General features: G+C 38.4%; 1 protein-coding gene across 1 annotated transcript in view; it reads left to right on the forward strand.

Annotated features, from left to right (window-relative positions):
* GALNT14 (polypeptide N-acetylgalactosaminyltransferase 14) overlaps positions 1-22,362 on the forward strand; it is a 289,099-nt gene that overhangs the window by 136,622 nt on the left and 130,115 nt on the right. Inside the window, exon 2 of the mRNA XM_060754143.2 lies at positions 4,387-4,556. Coding sequence (XP_060610126.2) covers positions 4,387-4,556 — 170 coding nt within the window. The remainder of the gene's footprint in view (positions 1-4,386; positions 4,557-22,362) is intronic.

Raw genomic sequence — 22,362 nt, forward strand, 5'->3', positions numbered from 1 at the left:
TATCAGCCAGTCATGGAGTTATACTCTTACTGAAAACTGTGTTCACAGTCTGGGAGTGCTTCTGGATCCATCATTCCAAATAACAGCTCATATAGAAGGAATGGCCAGGAGAATCTTTTATCAGCTTCAACTCCTATATTACTTGTGTCTCTTCTCTTCCTAGAGCAGGAGGATGTAAAAATGCTGACTTTTTACAATTCACTGTATATTGGGCTACATCTGTACCAAGTTTGGAAACTTCATTTAGATTGGTTATGGTGCATCTGGAAATGATCATGTTACACCGATATTAAAATCACAGCACTGATTGAAATTAGGTTCCAGGCAAGGTAAAATGGTTTGGGTCCAGATTCCCTTTGGGATTGCCTGTTTCCATACAATCGGCCCTATACTTTCTGGGAGACATTTTCTTGAGTCGGTAGGTTGGCAACTGTTATCCAGAGGACTTTTTCTTAGCCATCTCTAGACCTACCAGAAGAGATCCAACAGCTGAAATAGCTTCCAACTCCTGTTTCTCCAGTACTGCATTTGATGAAATATATCTTGTCTAGGTATTTGCTAGGACCTTTATGTAATTCTGTAGAATGCTTCAGCTGGAAGTTGACCATAGTGTCATGCTGAAGGACATAGCAATGACTAGAGACTTCTGGCAGAAAAAGTTCCGTCAGTAGAGTTCCCAATTTGCATTTTTGCATATTAGGATAAAATCCTGGAATGATTTCTCAGTGGATTTTGGGGATGGTTTGATGTCTGAATTTAAAACAGGCCTTTTCAGATTATTTTAAAAGTATGATTGTTGAATTAGGGATTTTAAAGTATGGGATTATTGTTTTAGTACATGTTGGTCTTACATGTTCTTTTAAATGGATGCTGTATGCTTTAACCAATGGATGTGTTTTTAACTGTTGTTAGATGGGTTGTTGTATGTTTTTCGGTCTATATGGCCATGTTCTAGAAGCATTCTCTCCTGATGTTTCTCCTGCATCTATGGCAGGCATCCTCAGAGGTTGTGAGGTCACCTCACAACCTCTGAGGATGCCTGCCATAGATGCAGGCAAACATCAGGAGAGAATGCTTCTAGAACATGGCCATATAGCTCGAAAAACCTACAACAACCCAGTGATTCCAGCCATGGAAGCCTTCGACAATCTGTTAGATGTTATATCTTAATCTGTTGTTCGCTACCTCTATCTACTGAGAGAGATAGGCAAGAAATAAAATCGCCACCAACACAATAAAAGAATTATGTAGCTTCTTTTCATATTAGTGAGGTTTGCTTGAGGGAAGTTGTAAGCACATTATGGTTGTTTCAGTCAGTGATTGTAACAAAACATGACACACGCGTAAACCTGGTACTTTTTTAAAAAATGAGAAAGAAGTAAAGGAAAATCTGCAACCTTGTAGATAACAGTGCTCTTTTATACATTTCAATTGCCAATGACTCAGTAGGAGAGGCTTTCAAAAGAAGGGAAAAGGTCTTCATAGCAGTAGTAGTAGTAGAACTTTACTATCAATGTGTATTGTAATATTAAGGATTACAGCAGTATGTCGTACCATTCCCTTGAGTGAAGCTGATACATGGGGCACGGACCATTCATTTGTTGGAGCCATTGCTTTCCCCCTCCCCTTCCTATTATTACTTGAAAACGCGCTGTCGGATGTGAATAAAATCAATTATGGGATAAAATTGCCTGTTTCAAAAGCTTCATTTTGTACTATTAGTACGTGAAAGGGACTGGGATATGGAGTTAACAATAACCAGAAAAAGAAAAAAAGATCAATTATTGGATAAGATCACTTTTTTATTATTTTCACTCCGTTTTTAGTGTCAGGCTGATTGTACCGGTTTTGAATTTCTCTGTACTACAAACTAGTTGAGATCAAAGAAGTTGTGGTTCTGTAATGATGTGATGTTATCAGGGCACATTGTGTGAGCTTCCATAGAGTGGGGACAAAGGCATTGTGTGAGGCTGTCCTTTCAGTTTGACTCTTGAGCAGATGAGAATGCTGAGGCAAGGAGCTCTAAATACAGCTCTAAGCCTGGGACTGTGCCTCAGATTGCAAGGGTGGGGGAGGCAAAGGCAAACACAGCAAGTATGGTCCTAATTCTGAAACCAGAACATGTAATATCATCACTATATGGATCTAGTATATCTTGATTTCAATAGGGATTTTGACAAAACGCCCTTGATATTCTAGCAGGCAAGGTGTAAACTTTGTGCTAGACAGTGTTATATTTCATTGGATCTGTAATTGGTTGACAAACCAAATCCAGAAAAGTACTTGCCAGTGGTTCGTCTTCTTCCTGGAGAGAAACGACTAGTGTTCTGTCCTGAGTCTAGTGTTGTTTAACATCTTGATAAATGGAATAGAAGGTATGTTTGTTAAGTGTGCAGATGACATCAAATCTGAGGGCCAAGGGATTGGGGTAGCTAATACCCCATAGACCAAGATCAGAATGCAAAATTACCTTGAGAGATTTTATAGCAACCAAAACTGATAAGAAAAATGAAAGATATTACCTTAGGCAGGAAACATCTGCCTAAGGTAGATAGGCTAGATGACACTTGGTTTGTCAATGGGAAAAATGAAAGACATCTAGGAGACTTAGTAAACCACAAGTGGAACATGTGTCCATAATAGGAGTATTATTTCTAGATTGAGGGAAATAACAGTTCTTTGCTCTGTTTTACTTCTGCAATTAAAAACATATTGAGCTTCTCTCCCAAGTTGACGAATAGCTCCTTCTAGTGTCTGGATGTTGCCTGTTTGGTTACTTGAAGATCAACAGTTGGAGAGTGAGTTTGTCCTGGGAATATTGTACGCTTCTGTGGGAGGGTTGGGAGGATGATGAGGTAAAGTTGCTTAAATATCTTGAAGTAGTTATGTAGATTATGTGTAATGTCTAGTTTAGCATTGAGTCCCATTCTCTTTGCATGTAGCTTAAACCCACAAGGAGGACAGCACAGTAATCCTGACCCCTTCATTTTTATTTTTGTCGCTATCAATGCACAATGAATAATATTCCAAAGTGAGAGTCTTCATGATTGTGGAGCCTCTCTTTGTGAGTTGGAAACCCCCAAAATTGGGTTTCCAGGTTATTTAGAGAAAATTCACAGACAGTGGAGGTTTTCTTTATGTGCCCTTGCTCCCCACATATCAGAGAGAATAACAGAAGTTGAGACAGAGAGGGGTATCTTGTTACCCTTTCTCATATGTTTAGTTTGGGCATGAAATAAAGAGTAGAGTTTGATTCTGCTTCCAAAGGTTAGGGGTGTTAGGAGTAAGTATGTAAGCAGAGCTCAGAAACAGGTGGAGAGGAAAAGTTGTATATGAGGATGATTGGCTTTCTGCTTCTTTATTATTCCAGGATGGTGACACTATGTCATGCCCAGTGTCAACTTGGTGGCTAGAAGTGATTGCTACAGGATTCTGTAATTTAAACTTCATTTCCATTTCAGCAGTCAAATGTTATAAAGCTATGTTATATTTTCGGTGTATTAGTATGTGCATTTGCATGTTTTTCTTGAATTTTTTTCAGTGAAGATGATATACTTTTGATTCTTACTTGGTGCAGATCTGAGTTATGCTGATTCAAAACATCAGTATGATGAGTGTGCATGAGTATTTCTCAGCACAGAAGTGCCAAATGTAGAGAAAGTACATTTTTCATTCCTGAGTTTTCTTGCACTGACATTACAACTTGCGCTAAACTTATTATGAATAATGTGTATGTCATGTTGATTCAGCAACTGGTTTTTGGGGCTGGGGGAGACTAACACAGACAGAGGCACTCCACATATGTGTATTGTTGTAATCAATTGTTTCAAGGAAGAGCTGAGTCCTTGCTGGCTGCCACTGAATCTACACACTTGAATAATATAATCAAATTCAGAAAAGTACTAACATGAACTGTATTCGTTCTAATTGCAGGCATTATCTGATATAGTTTTAGTGCTTCTTCATATTGAACTCTCTCTGTAAATAGAGAGCTAGTGCAGTTCTTTGCTGTTGTCATATTCTATGTGTAGGGAATCAAGCATTATTCTTTTTTAAGAACAAGGGCATACTCAAAAATATTATCCCCCATCTTCAGTGGAAAGCTGATAGTGCACTGTATTACTTTAGCATCTGCAAAACAATTGGGACTTGTAATTGTATTTAGGCTTATGCTCCTACATACAATGTATGTAGGAGCATAAGCCTAAATACAATTGCTAGTCCCAATTTATTTGATCCAGTAAATCATGTTTTGTTAGAATGAACAATTTAACATGCATCCAAGGAAGATAACTTTTTATGATAACACAACAGGAATAGCAATAATATTCACATTGGATACCAGTGGTTATAATTCTGATGTCATGTTTGCTTGTATATCAACAGGGTTCTGACATTGATTGGGATGACCTCTGGGATCAGTTTGAAGAAAGAAAATACTTGAGTGCCCGGAAGTGGAAGGGTGGTGAGGACCCATATCGACTATATGCCTTCAACCAGCGGGAGAGTGAGAGGATCCCCAGTGATCGTGCCATTCGCGACACTAGGCACCACAGGTTTTATATTCTTATTTTCCTTCTTGTATATTCCAGAATACACAGTTATCATTAAAATATGCATCTGTGTGGGCTCTTTATCTTTCTCACACACATACATTGACTATTCCTTACATTGTTGCTGTGTGCCTTCAAGTTGATTCTGACTTATGGTGACTCAAAGGTGACCCTATTGCAGGATATTTGTAATTAATAGCTTTCAGATTCTGTGGCAAAAATGGGATATCTGTTGCCATCTAGCTGTCAATAATAATAACTTCTATCAACCATCACCATCACCCAGGCTCACAGGGGTTGGTGGTTGTAGGAATTCACCAATAGCTAGAGAGCCACAGATTTCCCATCCATGTTCTGTGATTTACAGTGGCATAAGGAGTGCATTGTAATTATTCCTTCTGACAAGATAGAAGAGAGTTAATGGATTTTTTTAGAATAATTCATAGTGTGTTTATCTTTAAATTGTCAAGTGTATTATTTTTAATAATAGTAGCCACTATGATTCTCCTTTAAGAGCAGAAAGTGGAATAACAATAAAGTTGCATTAATTTTTTTATTTTATATAGGTATATCATTCTTTTTTAGGGGAAAACTTTCTTAAAGGCAGTTTACTGTAAAATATACATGAAACAAACATGGAGAGACAGACCTTTTTCAAAGATTTCAGAGAGAAAGTTGTTATTATGTGAGAGCATAGAGAAAAGGAACTAAAACAATTTTTTGGAACATACTCTATAAGAAGCACAGGGAAGGGTGCATTGTGCAGTGGCATAGGTTACTTTGTATGTCAAAAGGGGGCATATTTATAAACAAATCAGGACTTTCAGAAGTTGCTGATTCCTCCAGAGAATCACAATGAGCATCAGTCCCCAAAACTAATGTAGTACTAGGAATATGCTTTGTCCTTCTGTCCAAAATAACTAAGGTGATCTTCGAAATGAAACCAAGAAGGCAACAAAAGAAGGATATTTATTCTAAAAATAAACCAGCTTCTTTCATAAAAATTGGACAAATTCTTGCTTGGATCACGCAGATAGATCAGAGATGGGGAAATTTAGGAAGGGTGGTGAAAGTTCATACCACTCAAAATGGTGAGCCTTTGAGCCCCAAGGCTGACCAAGAGTCACAATCAGAAGCTACCTCTAGTTGCAATTTCTGTGTTTTGGGGATTTTCTGGAACTGTTTTGAGATATATGGAGTAAATCTGACAACAGATTATTACCTAGTGTGGGGTGCCTTTTTATATTGGGGATGCAGGTGGCTTGAGCTTCAGAAGTTGGGTCTGCAAGTGACTTGCAGGCCATTTCTTCCTATCCCCTGATCTAAATGTTCTGGATGAATGCCCTAAACAAGTAGGTCATGTAACTGGTAGGTGTGAAACACCCCTGTAGTTAAGTATTGCCCCTAGACAATGTAATGAAATGTAATTGTTGTTGTGTCATCTGGAAATTGTAAACATGGTGCTGTCCAATTTATTTCATGTACAACGGGAAATTGCCAAGAAATCAAGACAGTTGTATTTGACTTGAAAAGATGGAATTTCTTTCTAAAACTTTGAAGGTACAATCTGCTCTTGATTTTCATTGGTTCTGACTCATGGATTCAATTGGAAGTCCCAGAACTCTAATCAAGATCCCAGTCCTATGATTCATGACCCATTATGGTACCTATGTGTACCATAAGACCAACATCTGAGGCTCTCCTTTCAGTATTTCCACTGAGATTTGGAGGATGCTCAAAAGGATGGGTGTTTTTTCTCTCCCCACAGTGTATATATGGTAAGATATTCTCACCTGGCACCAATAATATAACCATGACCATGGGTTCTGAAGCCACTGATTCAACAAACCATGGATCAAAAATTTTGCCACATGACAAGCACTATGCCACATGGAGAGCATTATGCGGATGTATTGTCGAAGGCTTTCATAGCCAGAATCACTGGGTTGTTGTAGGTTTTTTCGGGCTATATGGCCATGTTCTAGAGACATTTCTCCTGATGTTTCACCTGCATCTATGGCAAGCATCCTTAGAGGTAGTGAGGATGTGTAAATATACAGTGCTGTAGCCTGCCATTTCACAGATCCTCAGACTTTTCCTGGCCCCCATTTGAATTGTTTCCCATTTTATATAAGGGACATCATTTTACAAAATAATTATATATGATGAGGCTTATGCATCCATAGATTTTGTACCCATGAAGCGGTCCTGGAGCCAAATCCCTGTGGATAAGTAGGGCCTATTCATAATAAGAATAATAAGAACATTGAAAGCCTAAGTTAAAAATCCATGAACAGTGCTTGTATTATCTGAGCTACGGAAGAGATGCATCTCCTATCACAGGAAGCAAAGCCTGAAAATAAATAAATCAATTAGAAATTTCTAAACTAGTTTCCTGTAGAAAGTGCTCCTTCACCCTTCCCCTGAAACCTTAATGTAACAATCCAGGCAGGAACCAATCTATACTAGATAATATTGCATCAATGCTTAACTGCGAGTGCTGCTGAGATTTCCATTTGCTTTCAGACTAGCCAGATGCTGTTTCCTCCAGAGGGAAGTTAACAGTCCTTATGGGTGTCGGTTAATAGCTAAGCAGAGACTATGTCATTGCTGGAGAGAAATAACAAATGGAATATTTGCCATCTGCCCAGTTGAAGGCAGAAGTAGATTTCGTTCAGCCATCTTACAGCGACACCAGAGGCACTCCAAGCGGCCAGCTTCTGGTCAAAGGAAGTGTAGTATGATGCCAAGTTTTTAATTTGTTTCTGGTTTTTATACATTACAACTGTATTCTCAATTCACTTCTGACATGATAAATAAATATAGATAAGCCATCACTTTGATCTGGAATCTGTATTCCAGCACATTTACTTTGTATGGGCTGAAGTTTTTAGTAATTCTTTGAAGAGAAGTTGTCAGCAATAGATTAAGAGATGGTCAGAACCTAGTCATAAAATTGACTATTTATTTATTTATTTTGAGCATTTATATCCCATCCTTCTCACCTCCAAAGAGAAACTCAGGACGGCTTATAACAGGCAGCCATTCAATGCCAAAACAATACGTTAAAAATCACAGTAACAATTAACACAGTTAAAACAATTATAAAATAAGTGGGAATTTGATTTATCTGAAGATATAGAACCAAACTGTGGAGGATACACCATCAGCTAAGTACTTGAGTAAGTATCTGTGGAAAGAGGAATGTCCTGATATTCAAGAACAGCAGACAATAGATATGTTGGGAACGTAGAAAGGGCAGAAAGCATATGTAGCAGGAAGAGAGGAGGCAAAGAAATCCCAGTGGAAAATACATCTGTCCCTGGATAGCTCTTTGAGAGATTCAGCAGACACACTCTGGCTCCACAGCACTCTTTGGAGAGTATGCTAATGTGTCAAAAGTGGAGGGGCTGTGCGCAGCATCTTTGAGTGTCCAGAGCTGTCAAGTGGGTTAGTGGAAACTGTCAATAACAGGACAAATAATGGAAGTGGGGAGAATTTCTAAACTCCAATAGGAGGGTCAGTGACAGCTTTCTCTAACAGGTGCTAATGCAGTAAACATGCAAAACTCTTTTTGATGCTAATGGCATTCCCCCCTGTATGCATTTATCCCAGTGCATTGACTGAATGTGGCTTTTTTAAAACTTAAAGAGTCCTGATGGGATCAGTCTTCCTTACCATATATATAGTCCATCAGTGGAGCAATCTCCAACTTAGCAGAACTCAGCCTTTTTGGCTGGTGGAAAAAATTCTAGAAGTTGTATCCCAAAAGAGTAACTTTTCCCAAGTTCTGCACATTTGATGCATAAGAATTGCAGGGTCCAGGACCCTCTTGAATAGCAACTAGAAGGACTCCTGACTTTTACATGAAGATGGGCTTGAATTCTGGCCTGGATTTTCCCACACAGACATGTTTCTCTGTCCTCTGCCAGTAGGGTAAAACCAAACTCAAGAGTCATTACCAATCATTTTGATTGGCTTGCTTATCTTGGTGATTTTTATCCCACTTCTTAATCAAGCTTCAAAACTCAATAAAACCATTATTTTTTCAAATCTAACAATAAAATAAAAATTAGAATAATTGACTAAAATTAGTTTTTTTTAAAAAAGACTTAGCCAGGTGCTGAAAGCTTATCAAGTTGCTAATTTTTAAAGTAAAGCTGTAATGGGTCCAGAGGAGGGTGACTAAAATGATCAAGGGTCTGGAGAACAAGCCCTAAGAGAAGCGGCTTAAGGAGCTGGGCATGTTTAGCCTGAAGAAGAGAAGGCTGAGAGGAGATATGATAGCCATGTATAAATATGTGAGAGGAAGCCACAGGGAGGAGGGAGCAATGACTTCAAACTACAAGAGAGGCGATTCCATCTGAACATGAGGAAGAACTTCCTGACTATGAGAGCTGTTCAGCAGTGGAACTCTCTGCCCCGGAGTGTGGTGGAGGCTCCTTCCTTGGAAGCTTTTAAACAGAGGCTGGATGGCCATCTGTCAGGGGTGCATTGAATGCAATATTCCTGCTTCTTGGCAGGGGGTTGGACTGGATGCCCCATGAGGTCTCTTCCAACTCTTTGATTCTATGAAATGTTTTCCTCTATCTAGTATACATGGGCATTTGAAGTTAATTAAAATATTTATACAATTTTCCTGCCTCAATTTAGGATACCAAATTATTTTAAATCAAATTTAAAAACAACAATACATGAAGCAGCATGGCATAAAACAGCAAGAAACTTACCTTACGCAAGGAAAATAACACCAGCTCAAACCTGGCGTGAAGGTAAGTGCAGTTGGAGGATACTGCAGAGTTTGCAAGCAACTCCAGAGTGTCTTCTGGGTTTGTGGCCATTTGGAGCTGAATTTGGTTTCATTCGGTTAGATCCATTGTCCAAATGCATCACCCTTAGAGAGCCTAGCTGTTACGATCACAAATAAGACCCTAATAGTAAATAGTCTCTGAAAACTGCATGGTTTTCAAAGATTTTCTTGCAGGAAGAAGGAAATTGCTAAAATTATTCATTGCTTCATTCGAGAAGAAACTTACTGAAGAATGACATCCCTATGCATTTTTCACAGGTAGGTTGGTGGGTGAGGAAAAATGATTGCCTGTATTGGTAAGTGAGGGAAGTGGGGCGAAACCGGGGTGAAAAACAGGTAGGAATTTCTAACCTACACAAAGTTGGATAAAGTCTTTTTACCTTTTATCTTTCTGTTACTTCAGAGGGAACCCTGAAAAATTATTCCAAAGTCTTGTTATTCTTCTTTTTTGAAATAACACTTTTCCAGTGGCTTTTAAAGAGACAACCCCTCATAGTTCAAAAAGAAAAAAAGATCTCTTCATGGGTCAGCAAATGGATGAAGGACCTGAGATAGAGAACCAACAAGTTACTCAAGTGCACTTTGTAACAAACTGATGTTTATAAAACATGTTTGTTACTTCAGTGACTGGAAAGCAATATGGACAGCCAAGTGGCAATCCACAGAGGATCTAGAATGATTCAAGATCATTTCTACAGTTGCTTTGAGAGGATACAAAAGTATTTTATGGTACTGGAAAGAGTGATCATTGCAATAACAGATTTAATTAAATGTGGGTACATGTGGTGAGAATACAGTAAATTAAACTGATGGGCCTCCAAATTACTTGTTATTTATTTATTTATTGTGTCAGAAGCAAGTTGAGGTTACAATTAAAATGTATTTGAAAACATAAAGTTAAAAACTTGACATTATACTAAATGTCTTTGGATCAGAAGCTGGCCACTTGGAGTGCCTCTGGTGTCGCTGTAAGAAGGTCCTCCATTGTGCATGTGGCAGAGCTTAGGTTGTCTTTGGTTTGCTCTCCTCCACACTTGCATGTTGTGGACTCCACTTTGTAGCCCCATTTCTGAAGATTGGCTCGGCACCTCGTGGTGCCAGAGCTCAGTCTGTTCAGTGCTTTCCAAGTTATCCAGTCTTCTGTGTGCCCAGGAGGAGTCTCTCATCTGGTGTCAGCCACTGATTGAGGTTCCAGATTTTAGCCTGCCACTTTTGGACTCTTGCTTGCTGAGGTGTTCCTGGGAGTAACTCTGTAGATCTTAGGAAGCTATTTCTTTTTTTTAGGCATTGGTGTGCTGGCTAATATCTGGACAGAGGATGAATGGAGATGTTGCTGCCTTGGTCCTTTCATTATTGGCTGATACTTCCTGACAGATGTCAGAAACCAATTCAGTGCATTAATATCTGCAGATTGCACTCAGAAGAGATCAGTGCAAACCCTAGTAAAATGACTGCATTTCAGCAAAGTTTGGTGGATTGTACTCTGGAAATCTCTAGATTAGAGAACTGGAAGGTACAGCTGAAAAAGGAATTAATATTTGTCTAAATGCATTATAAAGAATGAAAAGCAAGGCGAATTGAAGATTTGTTTTTCTCTTTGCAAAATGACCTAAGTGTTATATATTTTTTTAGATTTGTCTTCTCGGAGAAGTAATGGAATGTTAAGTGAATGAATAATCAAGCTACCCTGCCTCAGAGACAGATAAAATGACCCAATAACAAAAAAAAGGAAAATGGAAGAGGGAGAAAAAAAGAATTGTAGAAGCATTTTTCTATTTTAGTTATTTTAGTACAATCTAATATGCAGTCCAAATGATAAACTTTAAAAAAAAGAACCAGAAAGTTGAAGAAAGAAAAAGCATTTGTAGCTTCTGAGGTGTGGTTTCAGGACCCCCCCCCCCCCCCCCCCGTGGATGCCAACATTTCTTGATGCTCCACTCCCATTATATACAATGATATAGTAAAATAATGTTCCTTACAAAAATAGCAAAAGCAATATTTGTTTTATGGCTTTCTTTTTAAATAATTTCAAGCAGTGGGTGGCTGACTCCATGGATACACAAAGTATTATGTTACTGTTGTTGAAACTTCAAATATGATGTCATATGACAGATTTATTACTAATAAACAGAATAAAGAGGAACAACTTCTCTTAGTCATGGATAAATGTCCATATTAATTTAGATAAACATAAACATAATAGTCCAATCTGTCTGAAGATTTAAAGCAGGGGTCCTCAAACTAAGGGCCAAGGACCGGATATGGCCCCCCAAGGTCATTTACCCAGCCCTCGCTTAAGGCCAACCTAAGTCTGAAATGACTTGAAAGCACACAACAACAACACAACAACAGTCCTATCTCATCAGCCAAAAGCAGCCCCACGCTTCCCATTAAAATACTAAAAAGTTTATGTTTCTTAAAATAGTTCATTTTTATTATTGTATTGTTTTTAAGTGGGTTTTTTTGCACTACAAATAAGATATGTGTAATGTGCATAGGAATTCATTCATTTTTTTTCCAATTATAATCCGGTCCAACAGTTTGAGGGACTGTGACCTGGCCCTCTGTTTAAAAAGTTTGAGGACCCCTGATTTAAAGTCACTTGTAGATGTTTTCGAAGGACTATTTGTGGCAACCAAGGTTGTGTCAGAGAAGAGTTCTACACGGTGACCAGGTTACAACAAGGTATCCTGGGTGTAGTTCCTTGTTTCAGTGTTGATGATGGAAACACCTTCTTCTGGTAATGAATTCTTCTTAATATTTCAACAGGAAACAAGTCTCTGATGCTACAATTACATGTATGAAAAGAACAACAACATACATAAAATAGATATGCTAAAGTTTCAACAACAATAACATAATACTTTGTGTATCTTAGTAATAGATATCTGTGTTCTATATATTGCTGACTCCATGGATACAAAATGAGTGGACCTGAGTATAACACAGTAGGGATCTGAGACTCATGTCCTGAATGTAATTAAAAGAAAAGAAGAAAAGTTAAAAATCCAGCTAAATAATCTTACTAAATTACTAATAACCATAAGTACAAATTACATCATTAAATTTCTTATCATTCAAAAATCCATAAATTGTTTTTAATCTTTCAAAAAAAGAACCTTCATTAGGCTTATTCTCCAAAACCCATGTTTAGTACTGTGAGAGATTGCCACAGCTGCTTCTTGTGTTTACTAAATAAAATTTGATTTGTTTTTTGAGAATGACTTAATAGGCAGTGCCTTTTGCATTCCAATTATTTTGTGTCTTCATTGCTTTTGAAGTAACTGTCCCACATGCAACTCATTGATGAAAAGCAATTTGATGTTAGTACGATGTGTCTTCTCCTGAAGTTCCCCTCTTTAATAATAATCTTTCCCAGCTTTAAAGTTTTTTGGAAGATTTCAGTGAGTAAAGAATACTCTCATGATACATTTGCTTAGCCCTATAGTCAAAAAAAAAAGCAAAAAAAAAAAGCATCCATATAGGTAGTTAGTTCTGTAGTTTTTGAAATCTAGCAATGAAATGAATGGACATAAGTGCTACATATCACCATAGAGACAGATTTGATGCTGAAAGATATTTCAGTCTCTTGAAAATGTAGAGAATTAGAATCTGAGGACACAGTATGATATTCATAACACACGAAGTCATATGACTAGAGAAAATTTGGAAACCGAAGCAGAAATTTTTACAATTCACCAGGATCCCTGCCTCAATTTCTACTGCACTTTGCTGATACAGTACTTCATTTCAAGGAACAGGAGCAATGCAGGGAGATATTTTGGGAACAATTAAACATATAGACATTAGCTGTGATGGAGTTAAAATGCAAAGGAAGCAGAAATTCCCTTTCACAATACTCAGTTGTTTTTTAATGTACCGATTATTTTAAAAGATGATTTTTAAGAGGAAGAAAAAAGAGAAAATGAAGAAAGGAAGGAAGGATTACATAGGGTGTGGGCATGGACTGGGCATATGCATTAATATATTCAAAAACACCTTTTCTTGGTGTTGTTTTCTATAATATACTTGTCCCAAACCCTGTGGCATTTCACAGATGAAAAATCCTAGATGCATATGGCCAAGCAACATCAGAGAGTGTGATCAAGAGGACAAAAGGTATTAATGAGGAAGAGCACATATGATACAGCAGTATGCTTTTGCCTGAACCTGCTGGAAAAGGCAGATTCCACTATCGCCTGTACTCTCCCCTTGTTAACTTACCGTATACACTCCTGTATAAGTCTAGATTTTTTTTTAAAAAACCCAACAAAGACCCATGGGCCAATGTAATTACTGTAGTTTAACTCTTATCAAAAAGTAGAGTAGCAAATAAGTTATAACATATCCATCTGCAAGGTGTTATTTTATTGGATGGGAGCCAATATATTTCCAAATATATAAGACATTGCAATTGTGCTGTAGTGGTAAATATAGGAGCACAAGTGGCCATAATGTTATATCTTATAGCCACTCCCTCAGGATAAGTCCAAAAAGCAACTGTGGTGATCCCTCTCTCTGTGTCAGATTTTCCATTGCACCAAGGATAGCTTACTCATTTCTCCCTAGCTAATGTGAGGATTGTTGTTAAGGTCAAAGGGAACTGGGAAACCAGAGGGGGATCATGGATGTTATCACTGTCCCTACTAATCCGAAAATCCCCATACTTCAACCCTGAAGGCTCTAGCTGTCCTACAACACTGCCTTCCAGCTGCTGTCCTCATTGTTTTTCCCTCTGGCAGTATAGATTATGATTTCATTTTGGAAAGCAATTCCTGCTTGGATGTAGTCTCTGCTTGGCTTGGGAAGCAGGTCTTTCAAGCTGGCTGCTTATCATCCTCACCTGCCTTTCCTGGCTGAGTAAATTATCCAGAGACTAGATTATCTGTCAGTTCAGACTTGTGGGAGAGAAAATGGGATATTGTCCTCAGTTGGAAGCCACATCTTGTTTTTGTAAAAGAGGTTGTTTCTCCTCTTTTTTTAACATCTACCCCTGTCTCCCTTCCCATTTAGCTTCCTCAATTTTTTAGCTGTTCTTGTCTTTCTGACATGTTTACTCAGCTAGAGTTTTGGAGGGATCGCAAATCAGGCTCAGTATGTCATAGAACTAGGAGAGAAAGATGTTTTATATTCTATTGCAGTTAATTTTGAACATTGCTAGTAAACCGTACCAAATTATGGAAAACATTACAATCATTAGTAGTTTGGCACTGTGGGCATGGGGAGGATGCTACATCTTGACAAGGAAGATGTGTTTGGGAATGGCAATAGACTTTTCCTTCCACATTTGTTGGGGTTAGGAATGCAGGACCCCTATGAAAGTGGGAAAACTGCAAATACAAAAAATTCTATTATTTTATCTGAGTATACACTTCTCTAATGACCTCATCACACCAGAGCATGGACCCACTTTAAATCCAGTGTCTGCCTCATGCAGAATTCTGAGGTTTGTAGTTTAGGAAGGGGCCATTAAACTTCTCAGCCAGGCAGTTTCTGGGCCTCACCAAACTACAAACCCCAGAATTCTGCAGGAAGCAGAAACTGGATTTAAAGTGGATCCGTGCTCTGGTGTGATGAGGCTAAATGGATATCTCCCGTTTAGATCTGTGATCAACTTCTTGTGGAAGGTAACCATAGAATCACACTGGATTCCTACAAATGTCTTGAGAAGTGTTCTGTCTAGGAACCCCTCAGTACATCGTTATGGTCACCTTTCTGAATCTGAAAAATCAAAACCAGCAAATGTGGAGGGCTGACTGTATGTGGTGTAGTGTTTATGCCCCTGAGCATTTTGTCTTCAGGAACACTTCTGGGTGGCAATAAAAGGAACTATGAGACGAAAACATCCCATGAATTAGAGATGCATATATCATCCCATTTTTATATAAAAAATAGCCCACAAACATTTAGTTGATCTTCAGTGTGAATAGCTCCTATTATAAGCTGGAATACATTCATGCAAATACTTTGTTCCATTCTTGCATGGAAGTATCCTGAGGCTTTTGTGCAGCTGCTTCTTATTTGTTCTTACTATTAGCATCTTTTAAAAATGAAGGAACAATTATATTCAACAGTCTTTTGAATTTCTGAGCTAATAAAATACACACTAGGAAAAGCAAAGGATAACTTGCAGCCAAATTGTGTTGTAAATCAGCACTCTGTTCCTCTTGTGTTCTGTTTGTGTGTGTGTGATGTCTGGAATAAAGTCATATACTCCAGCTTGGCAGGTTGGAAATATAACAGTGAGTGGGATGAATTGCCCACAGCTTTTTAAAAAATATAACATCCTTGTGATTGCTTTTGAGTTTCTGCCATCTGCAGCAGGCACCTCCCAATGAGTTCAGACATGCCAGTGTTCCACGGCTTTGTTGCACCATATGCTAGACTTGGTGACCTCCACCTTCCAAATGGTCCATTGATTTTATAGATATACTGTTGCTGCCACTATTGCTAATTTCTGATAGTGACATGCTGGTCTTGGCTTGGCAGTTCTTATAAATGAGGGGGAAGAGCAGAGCAGATGAAAAGGAGAAGATAAAAAACCTAAATAGGGAAATGAAATGTACATATTTCAGAGAATTCTCTCCAAGAAGTTGATATTTCAATGTTATTATTTATAGTTCTTATCACTGGTATAGCATTTCCCATGTAGAAAGCAATTTACAATATGAACATATGTCACTGCCTTATACTTTTCAGTTTTTTTTCAAAACCCAAGGCTTTATCTAATCTGCCAGTGCTCATTCAGACATCCAGTGACTCTTGATTTTGAGAAGAGCTCTACTAGAGCTTCTATCTCTACTAGATTGGGCGCAGTTTTGGGCTGGATTCACCCTCTTTTGATCCTATGTGGGTTCAATGGTGTCAGAGAAGCTGTGGTAATATGGCTGGACAGACCTTCTAGCTCACATTTGGGGACTTGGACTATGGGCTGCTCTATGTAATTCTGCTCCAGAATCTGACTGTCATACTGGATCCAAGCCCTAAAGGGTAGAAGCTAAGAAACTATTTAAGCACATATTCCATCTTTCTACCTCATGTGAGTTTACCAGCACTCAACCTACACTTCTGGGATGAGTAGGATTTCTATTGGTTATGTGGGACAAATTTTGTTTCCTACTCAGTGCTCAGCTATGGACAATTATTAAGAAGTGTCTGGAACTTGTCCTGAATCCATAAAAACTGGCAAAAATGAGAAAAATGAAAATAAATTGGCATTTTAAAAGGTTAAGTAGCACAAGTGTGTGCATGTTTTGTTGTTGGTTGTGTTGGGTGACTTCAAGTAGTTTCTGACATGTGGCAGCTTTATCACATAATGTTTGTGGCAAGATTTATGCAGAAGATTTATTTAGATTTTTTTTCAGCCTCTTCGGTCTACAAATAAAGTTTTTTTATTATTATCTTCCTATGAGGCTGAAAAAATTGACTTACTCAAGTACACCCAGTGGGTTTCCATAGCTGACTGGGTGTTTCGACCCTGGTCTCTAGCATTGTAGTCCAGTGCTCAAGCTCTTGTACCATGCTGGCTGTCTTGTGTGTGTGTTTGTGTGTGCAAGCTTTTTTAAAATACGGCAAGTATCCATTCATAAAGGCTTCCAAGAGGAAGAATCTTTGCCATGTTTTTTGAGGGAAGGCCAGAAACATGGCAATTTGTCGAGGTCAAGGACAATAACAGCAGTGGGGATTGCATGCCGTTTCAGACCATTTCTTTTTTCTCCATTTGATTTACAGAAAAGGGTCCTGTGTTTGCCCAGGTATTATTCTTTCTTTATGTCTGGGTTTTGAGCCCAACTCTCTTATAGCCATAAGAACAAACTCTCATAACTGGCTGCTATCAAGATAAGTGAAAGCAATTAGATTTAAGTACAATGAGCCTTTGCTTCATATGGTCTCCACAGTCCATATTGATTTCTTAGATTGTCTTGTTTTCCTCCTCCATATTTAGTTAACTTTCTTGTGTCTGTCAGAGTAAACCTGCTCAGAGACAGGGTTGAGTCACAATAAGGCTATATGTGTTTCTGCTGAGTGAGAACTGCAGCTTGAAATGAGGGGTATGCTCTCTAAAAGGTCATTTTTTCAGAAACTAATGATACCTGGGTATCTTCCTCAGGGAAAGCAGATAACATTAGCAAAAGCTCTCAGAGGGAGAAGCTATAGAACCAGACTTTCCTTTGAAGATAAAATATGTTGGGAGTGTGCTTGTTTTGCATTCACAGGGCCAATGCTTCATTTTTGATTCCTCTCTAAGTGGGTTTTGTCTAGCAGGCAATGGAAAGGTAACTAGATTTGGAGGAAGGAGGCAAGGCAATGAGAGGAACAGCGGGGAATTTATTGGCAAAGAGTGACGTTCAAATCTAATTGCTTCCACTTACTCCCCAAAGAGGAATATTTTTTTGAAGGGTCAGTCACAGGAAGGACAGCAATGAAAATGTGACAGTTTTATAATGTGATTCTGCTTTGAAGTTTGCAAGCATTTTTCCATCCCTTTGGAACTCTTTGAACAGCCAGGTCTGCAAATGCTTCTTTCAATCCAGGTCACCAACTGGTTCTCATGCATGATTGCCATTTATATAAATAAACATCCTGCATATTAATCTAGAACTCTCACACTATTATTTTGGGGAGTTGTCATATTCAGCAAGTCACAATACATTGGAGCACAATTTTTAATGAAAAATTACCCTGTTTATTTTCAACACCTCAAACAGTGAATTACAAACACTATTATTCACTGATTGTTGCACAATTAAGAAAAGATCTGAAAAGATTTCATACATGTTACTTATTTATAATAATGAATACACAAAATGAAATTATAATGATAATTATAACTGCATTTTGTGTATTCATTTGGAAAATAAAATTATCACCCTGACTTAAATTCTATGTTACAGAACCGATGAAACATGCATGAATGGTTTTTCAAAAAATTATTCTTTCTTTTGTCCACCAATGTCTTGCATATATAATTCTGGCCACAGTTGTTAAATAGTTGAATAGCATGTCTTTGTTTCTCTCTAACTCTTTATCGATGATCTCCAGTAAAAAACAATATTCAGGTTTCATTTGCCTTTTTATCTGTAAGACCTTCTGGATGGTTCCATGTATTTCTCTCCAAAAATGTTTTTGCCATTCTATAAATATACCACATATGGAAAAATGTGTCTATTTCGTTTTCACAAATGAAACCTCAACGCAGAAGGAATGGCAAATAAAATTGATAGAAATAATGAGCATGGACAGACTGACACAACAACTAGCAAAAGGACAAAACAAACCTAAAAATACAATGGACGACTTTATTGATAAACTATATGAAACAAGAAAAAAATGAGGATATTAGTATAAAGCAGAAGGAACAATGAACTTACCTACCCCGAGGACTATAAAAAGCAAGAGAAGTAGAAGAATCAAGAATCAAGAGAGAAATATTGACTACAAAACACGATGAAGAGGATTGGAAGTCAACATTTATTTTATATATTTTTCTCTCTTTTTGTTTCTCCCATGATACCCCCTCATGTCCCAACCTATCTCTCAGTCTTTTCCTTTTTTCTTATTAAAAAAACCTTTAATAAACATTTATTTAAAAAATCTTCTTTTTTGTGTTTTCACTGCCCCCTTATTTTTATTTAGTATCCTCCCCCAGTTGCACCCTGAGTTACTACCATTCCCCTGGATCATTGCAGTGCCCCCCTCCCCAGAAAGCATCATTGTCTACTTCAAGAAGCACTTCTTTTGAGGATTCAAGATAGGATTCATTAAATTTTACAGATGGATTTTTCTAGAGAAGATTTACATGCCTTACAAAAATTAAATACAAACAACACATTAAAACTATACACACCCCTGAAATACCAATGATGAATAATCCATGGGCATAGTTGTTTCAAAAAGAAAATGCTAATTATGTAGCAACAAATACTTGGAGCCAATTGATACTAAAAAGATATTACAGTAAGCCCTCAGTATATGTTGAAGAAATTTGTGGATGCCCAAGTAAAATTATAGGCAATGGTGTGGTAAAATGGTGCCCTTTATATAAATTATGAACAACTCAAACCAATGTCTGAGAGTCTGCAGCTCTGGGAAATGGAGGTAGGCTACAGCAGGGTGTGACTACACATCAGCATAGTGTTTGGCTTGCAGCTAATTCAAGGTTTGCTTTTTGGATTTTTAAAAATATTTTCCAGCTTTGTTTGGTTGAATCCATGGGTACAGAATGCATAGATGCAGAGGACCGGCTGTTATATGGACGCCAGGGAATAGGATTTTAAAGGCTGCGTTGTGTGGAAGAGAAAAAACAACCATGCTTGAAAGCATCTTATAAAAGAGGTTCACTATACTTTAAAGCCTAAAAAAGAACCAGTTCCATAAAAAGGAGCTCCTACAGAAATGCCCAAGAACCAGTTGGAGGCTGGGATGGTGGCCACAATACCCACTGATTGCGAATTGGGTCCAAACCCAGAAATGTTTTATTCTTACCCAGCCCACTGATACGTGCTTTGTGTGTCACCATGTCCGTTCAGGATCAGCGCTGGACTGTGGCAGGGCACAGGAAATAAGAACAAAGGGGCAAAAAGTGAGAGTCCCCATGGGAAATGATGTTATCAAGATTATGGTTAGAGGCTTGGACAACTTTTTTCCATGGGGGGAGGCCTGGGGGGAGGTGTTGGTGCAGGGGCGGAGCTACCATGTCCCCAGACTGAGAGGACAAGCAGGCACATGGCTTCTGAGAGCTTTCCACAGCACTCTCAGTGGCCATGTGTATGCCTTGACCTGGCCTGTCCTTTCAGCATAGGGACGCAGCCTCTCACTATGTCCTTATGCTGAAAGAAATGGAAGACCACATCCTTATGCCTAGAGGACAAAGAAATAGAGGAGGGTCAGAGGAAAGCACCCTTGGGGCCACATCCGCCCCAGTGGTTCTACTTTGCCCATACCTGGGTTATATAGTAGCTCTTACTATTTGTTTCTTTTCATTTTCAGAGGAGATGAAGTGCCTTATACAAGTAGAAAGAAGAGTAGAGTAGAATTGAGGCAAGTACAACAGAACAGGGTAGCAAGGGGTTAAACATACCCTCCACCTTTGGAGATCATGGGGAGTTTAGCAGGTCTGCAAGATGAGCATGGAAACAAGCATTAAACAAGCCTTCCCACTGAGATCCTTGGAGGCTCTCAGTAGGAAGGTTTGTTGTGGCAGACAACATTGCTGTTTCTTGGCTGAATCCTGACCCTGCTACTCTTTGGACTCATAGTATTTTGGATCCTGGATTGTGACCTTGGCTATCATTGATTCCTGCCATGTCGTTATACTTCTCTGGTTTGGCTTAGTAAATTTGACTTTGGACTTTGACATCGGCTCATCCTTATTGGTTTTTGTTTATGTTTTGTGTTTCTGATTCTGGTCTGTTGACTTTGGTGGCTTACTCTTTTGGCTTTGGACTGTGCTCATGATAAAGCAGTGTGTTCATTACAGTATGGTACTGTAGGGAGAACTGAGAGGGCAGTGCATTGTTCTGTCCAACTGACTTTCATATTGACTTAGTGGAGTGCTTCTTTCTCAGTGTACATCTACATTGTTGAATTAATGCAATTTCATCTCACTTAAACTTCCATGGCTCAATTTTATAGAATTATGAGAACTGTAGACTTACAAGGTCTTTAACTTCCTCTTTCAAACTGTGCTGGTACCTCACCAACTCACAAATATTAGGTTTCCTAAGCTTTGAGCCATTGCAGTTAAAGTGGTGTCAAACTGCAGTAATTCTACAATGTAGATGCAATATCAGACAATGCAATTTTTACACCTCTCTATAATCTGCTTGTTCCCCTCTGCTTGAACTCTGTTTCTAAATCCTGTTAGAAGTCCTCTTACTGAAGTTTGCGTAACAGTATGAAAGCAGAATCTTTACAGAGATTTGGAATAATGAGTGTTCTCATAGATTGCTGTGCACCAAGGGTCTTGATGTTTCCTTTCATGTTTTGTTATAAACAATTGTTATCTGTAAACAGTGCCAATAATACCCAGCTGACAGCATTCTTCTATTGTTCTCCCTCTCATAGTCTGTGATTCCAACCATCTGAGTAGTCTCCAGGCAAGTAAGAGTCTTCACAGTTATGTTGTATAAATAGAGTTCAGCGTGATTTGAAATGTGATGGAAACAAAGCAAGGAAACTGTTCTTCAGTGAAGAGGCTATCATGAGAGTCAGAAAACTTTCATTCCTTTGAATGCAGACCAGGTTGTCAGACAGGAAAAAAATAGTACTTAGAAGATGCTGCAACACATCTTTCATTGCTAGGAATGTGGTATTGTTATCATCATTATCACCTATTGTACCAGTATTACCCACTGCTAATGTTATTGTAATAGCTTTAATATTATTTTTAAAATACTAAATGCGCAAAGCATACACAAATTGTCTCTTTCACTTTGGAAGGAATGCCTGTGGAACTTTCTGAAACAGTAAGGGAAGGTTGATTTATAAAGATGCAGTGTTCTAGTGCTCCAGAGACTAGGACACAGAGAAATGAATTAAAATTTCAGGAAAGAGATTTCATCTAAACATTAGGAAGGACTTCCTGATGGTAAGAGCTATATGACAGTGAAATACTGCATTGGAGTGTGATGTAATCCACCTTTCTGAAGGCTTTTAAACACAGGCTGGATGGCTGTCTATTGGAAGTCCTTTAATTGTGCATGGCAGGTAGTTGGACTAGGTGGCCCTTCCTATCATTTTATGGCAAATGTTCTGTGTTGGCATGGACCAGTTCCAGGAGTCAGGAGACTATGTTAGAACCACTGGGCGTAACATGGATGACACATTCCTTGTCATTGCTGTTTTATGAAACTTTTGGTGTCCTTTGATCATAGTCTTGTGTGCCCAAGTCTTGACTTTTCGTATCCACATTAAACTTGTGAAAACCTCAGAAATAAATGGGGGGGGGGGCATTTAAGTGTCTTCCCTTTTAAATAGAAATCAAACAACACATCCATC

Source organism: Anolis sagrei, chromosome 1, assembly GCF_037176765.1.
Source record: "Anolis sagrei isolate rAnoSag1 chromosome 1, rAnoSag1.mat, whole genome shotgun sequence".
NCBI classification, from domain to species: domain Eukaryota; kingdom Metazoa; phylum Chordata; class Lepidosauria; order Squamata; family Dactyloidae; genus Anolis; species Anolis sagrei.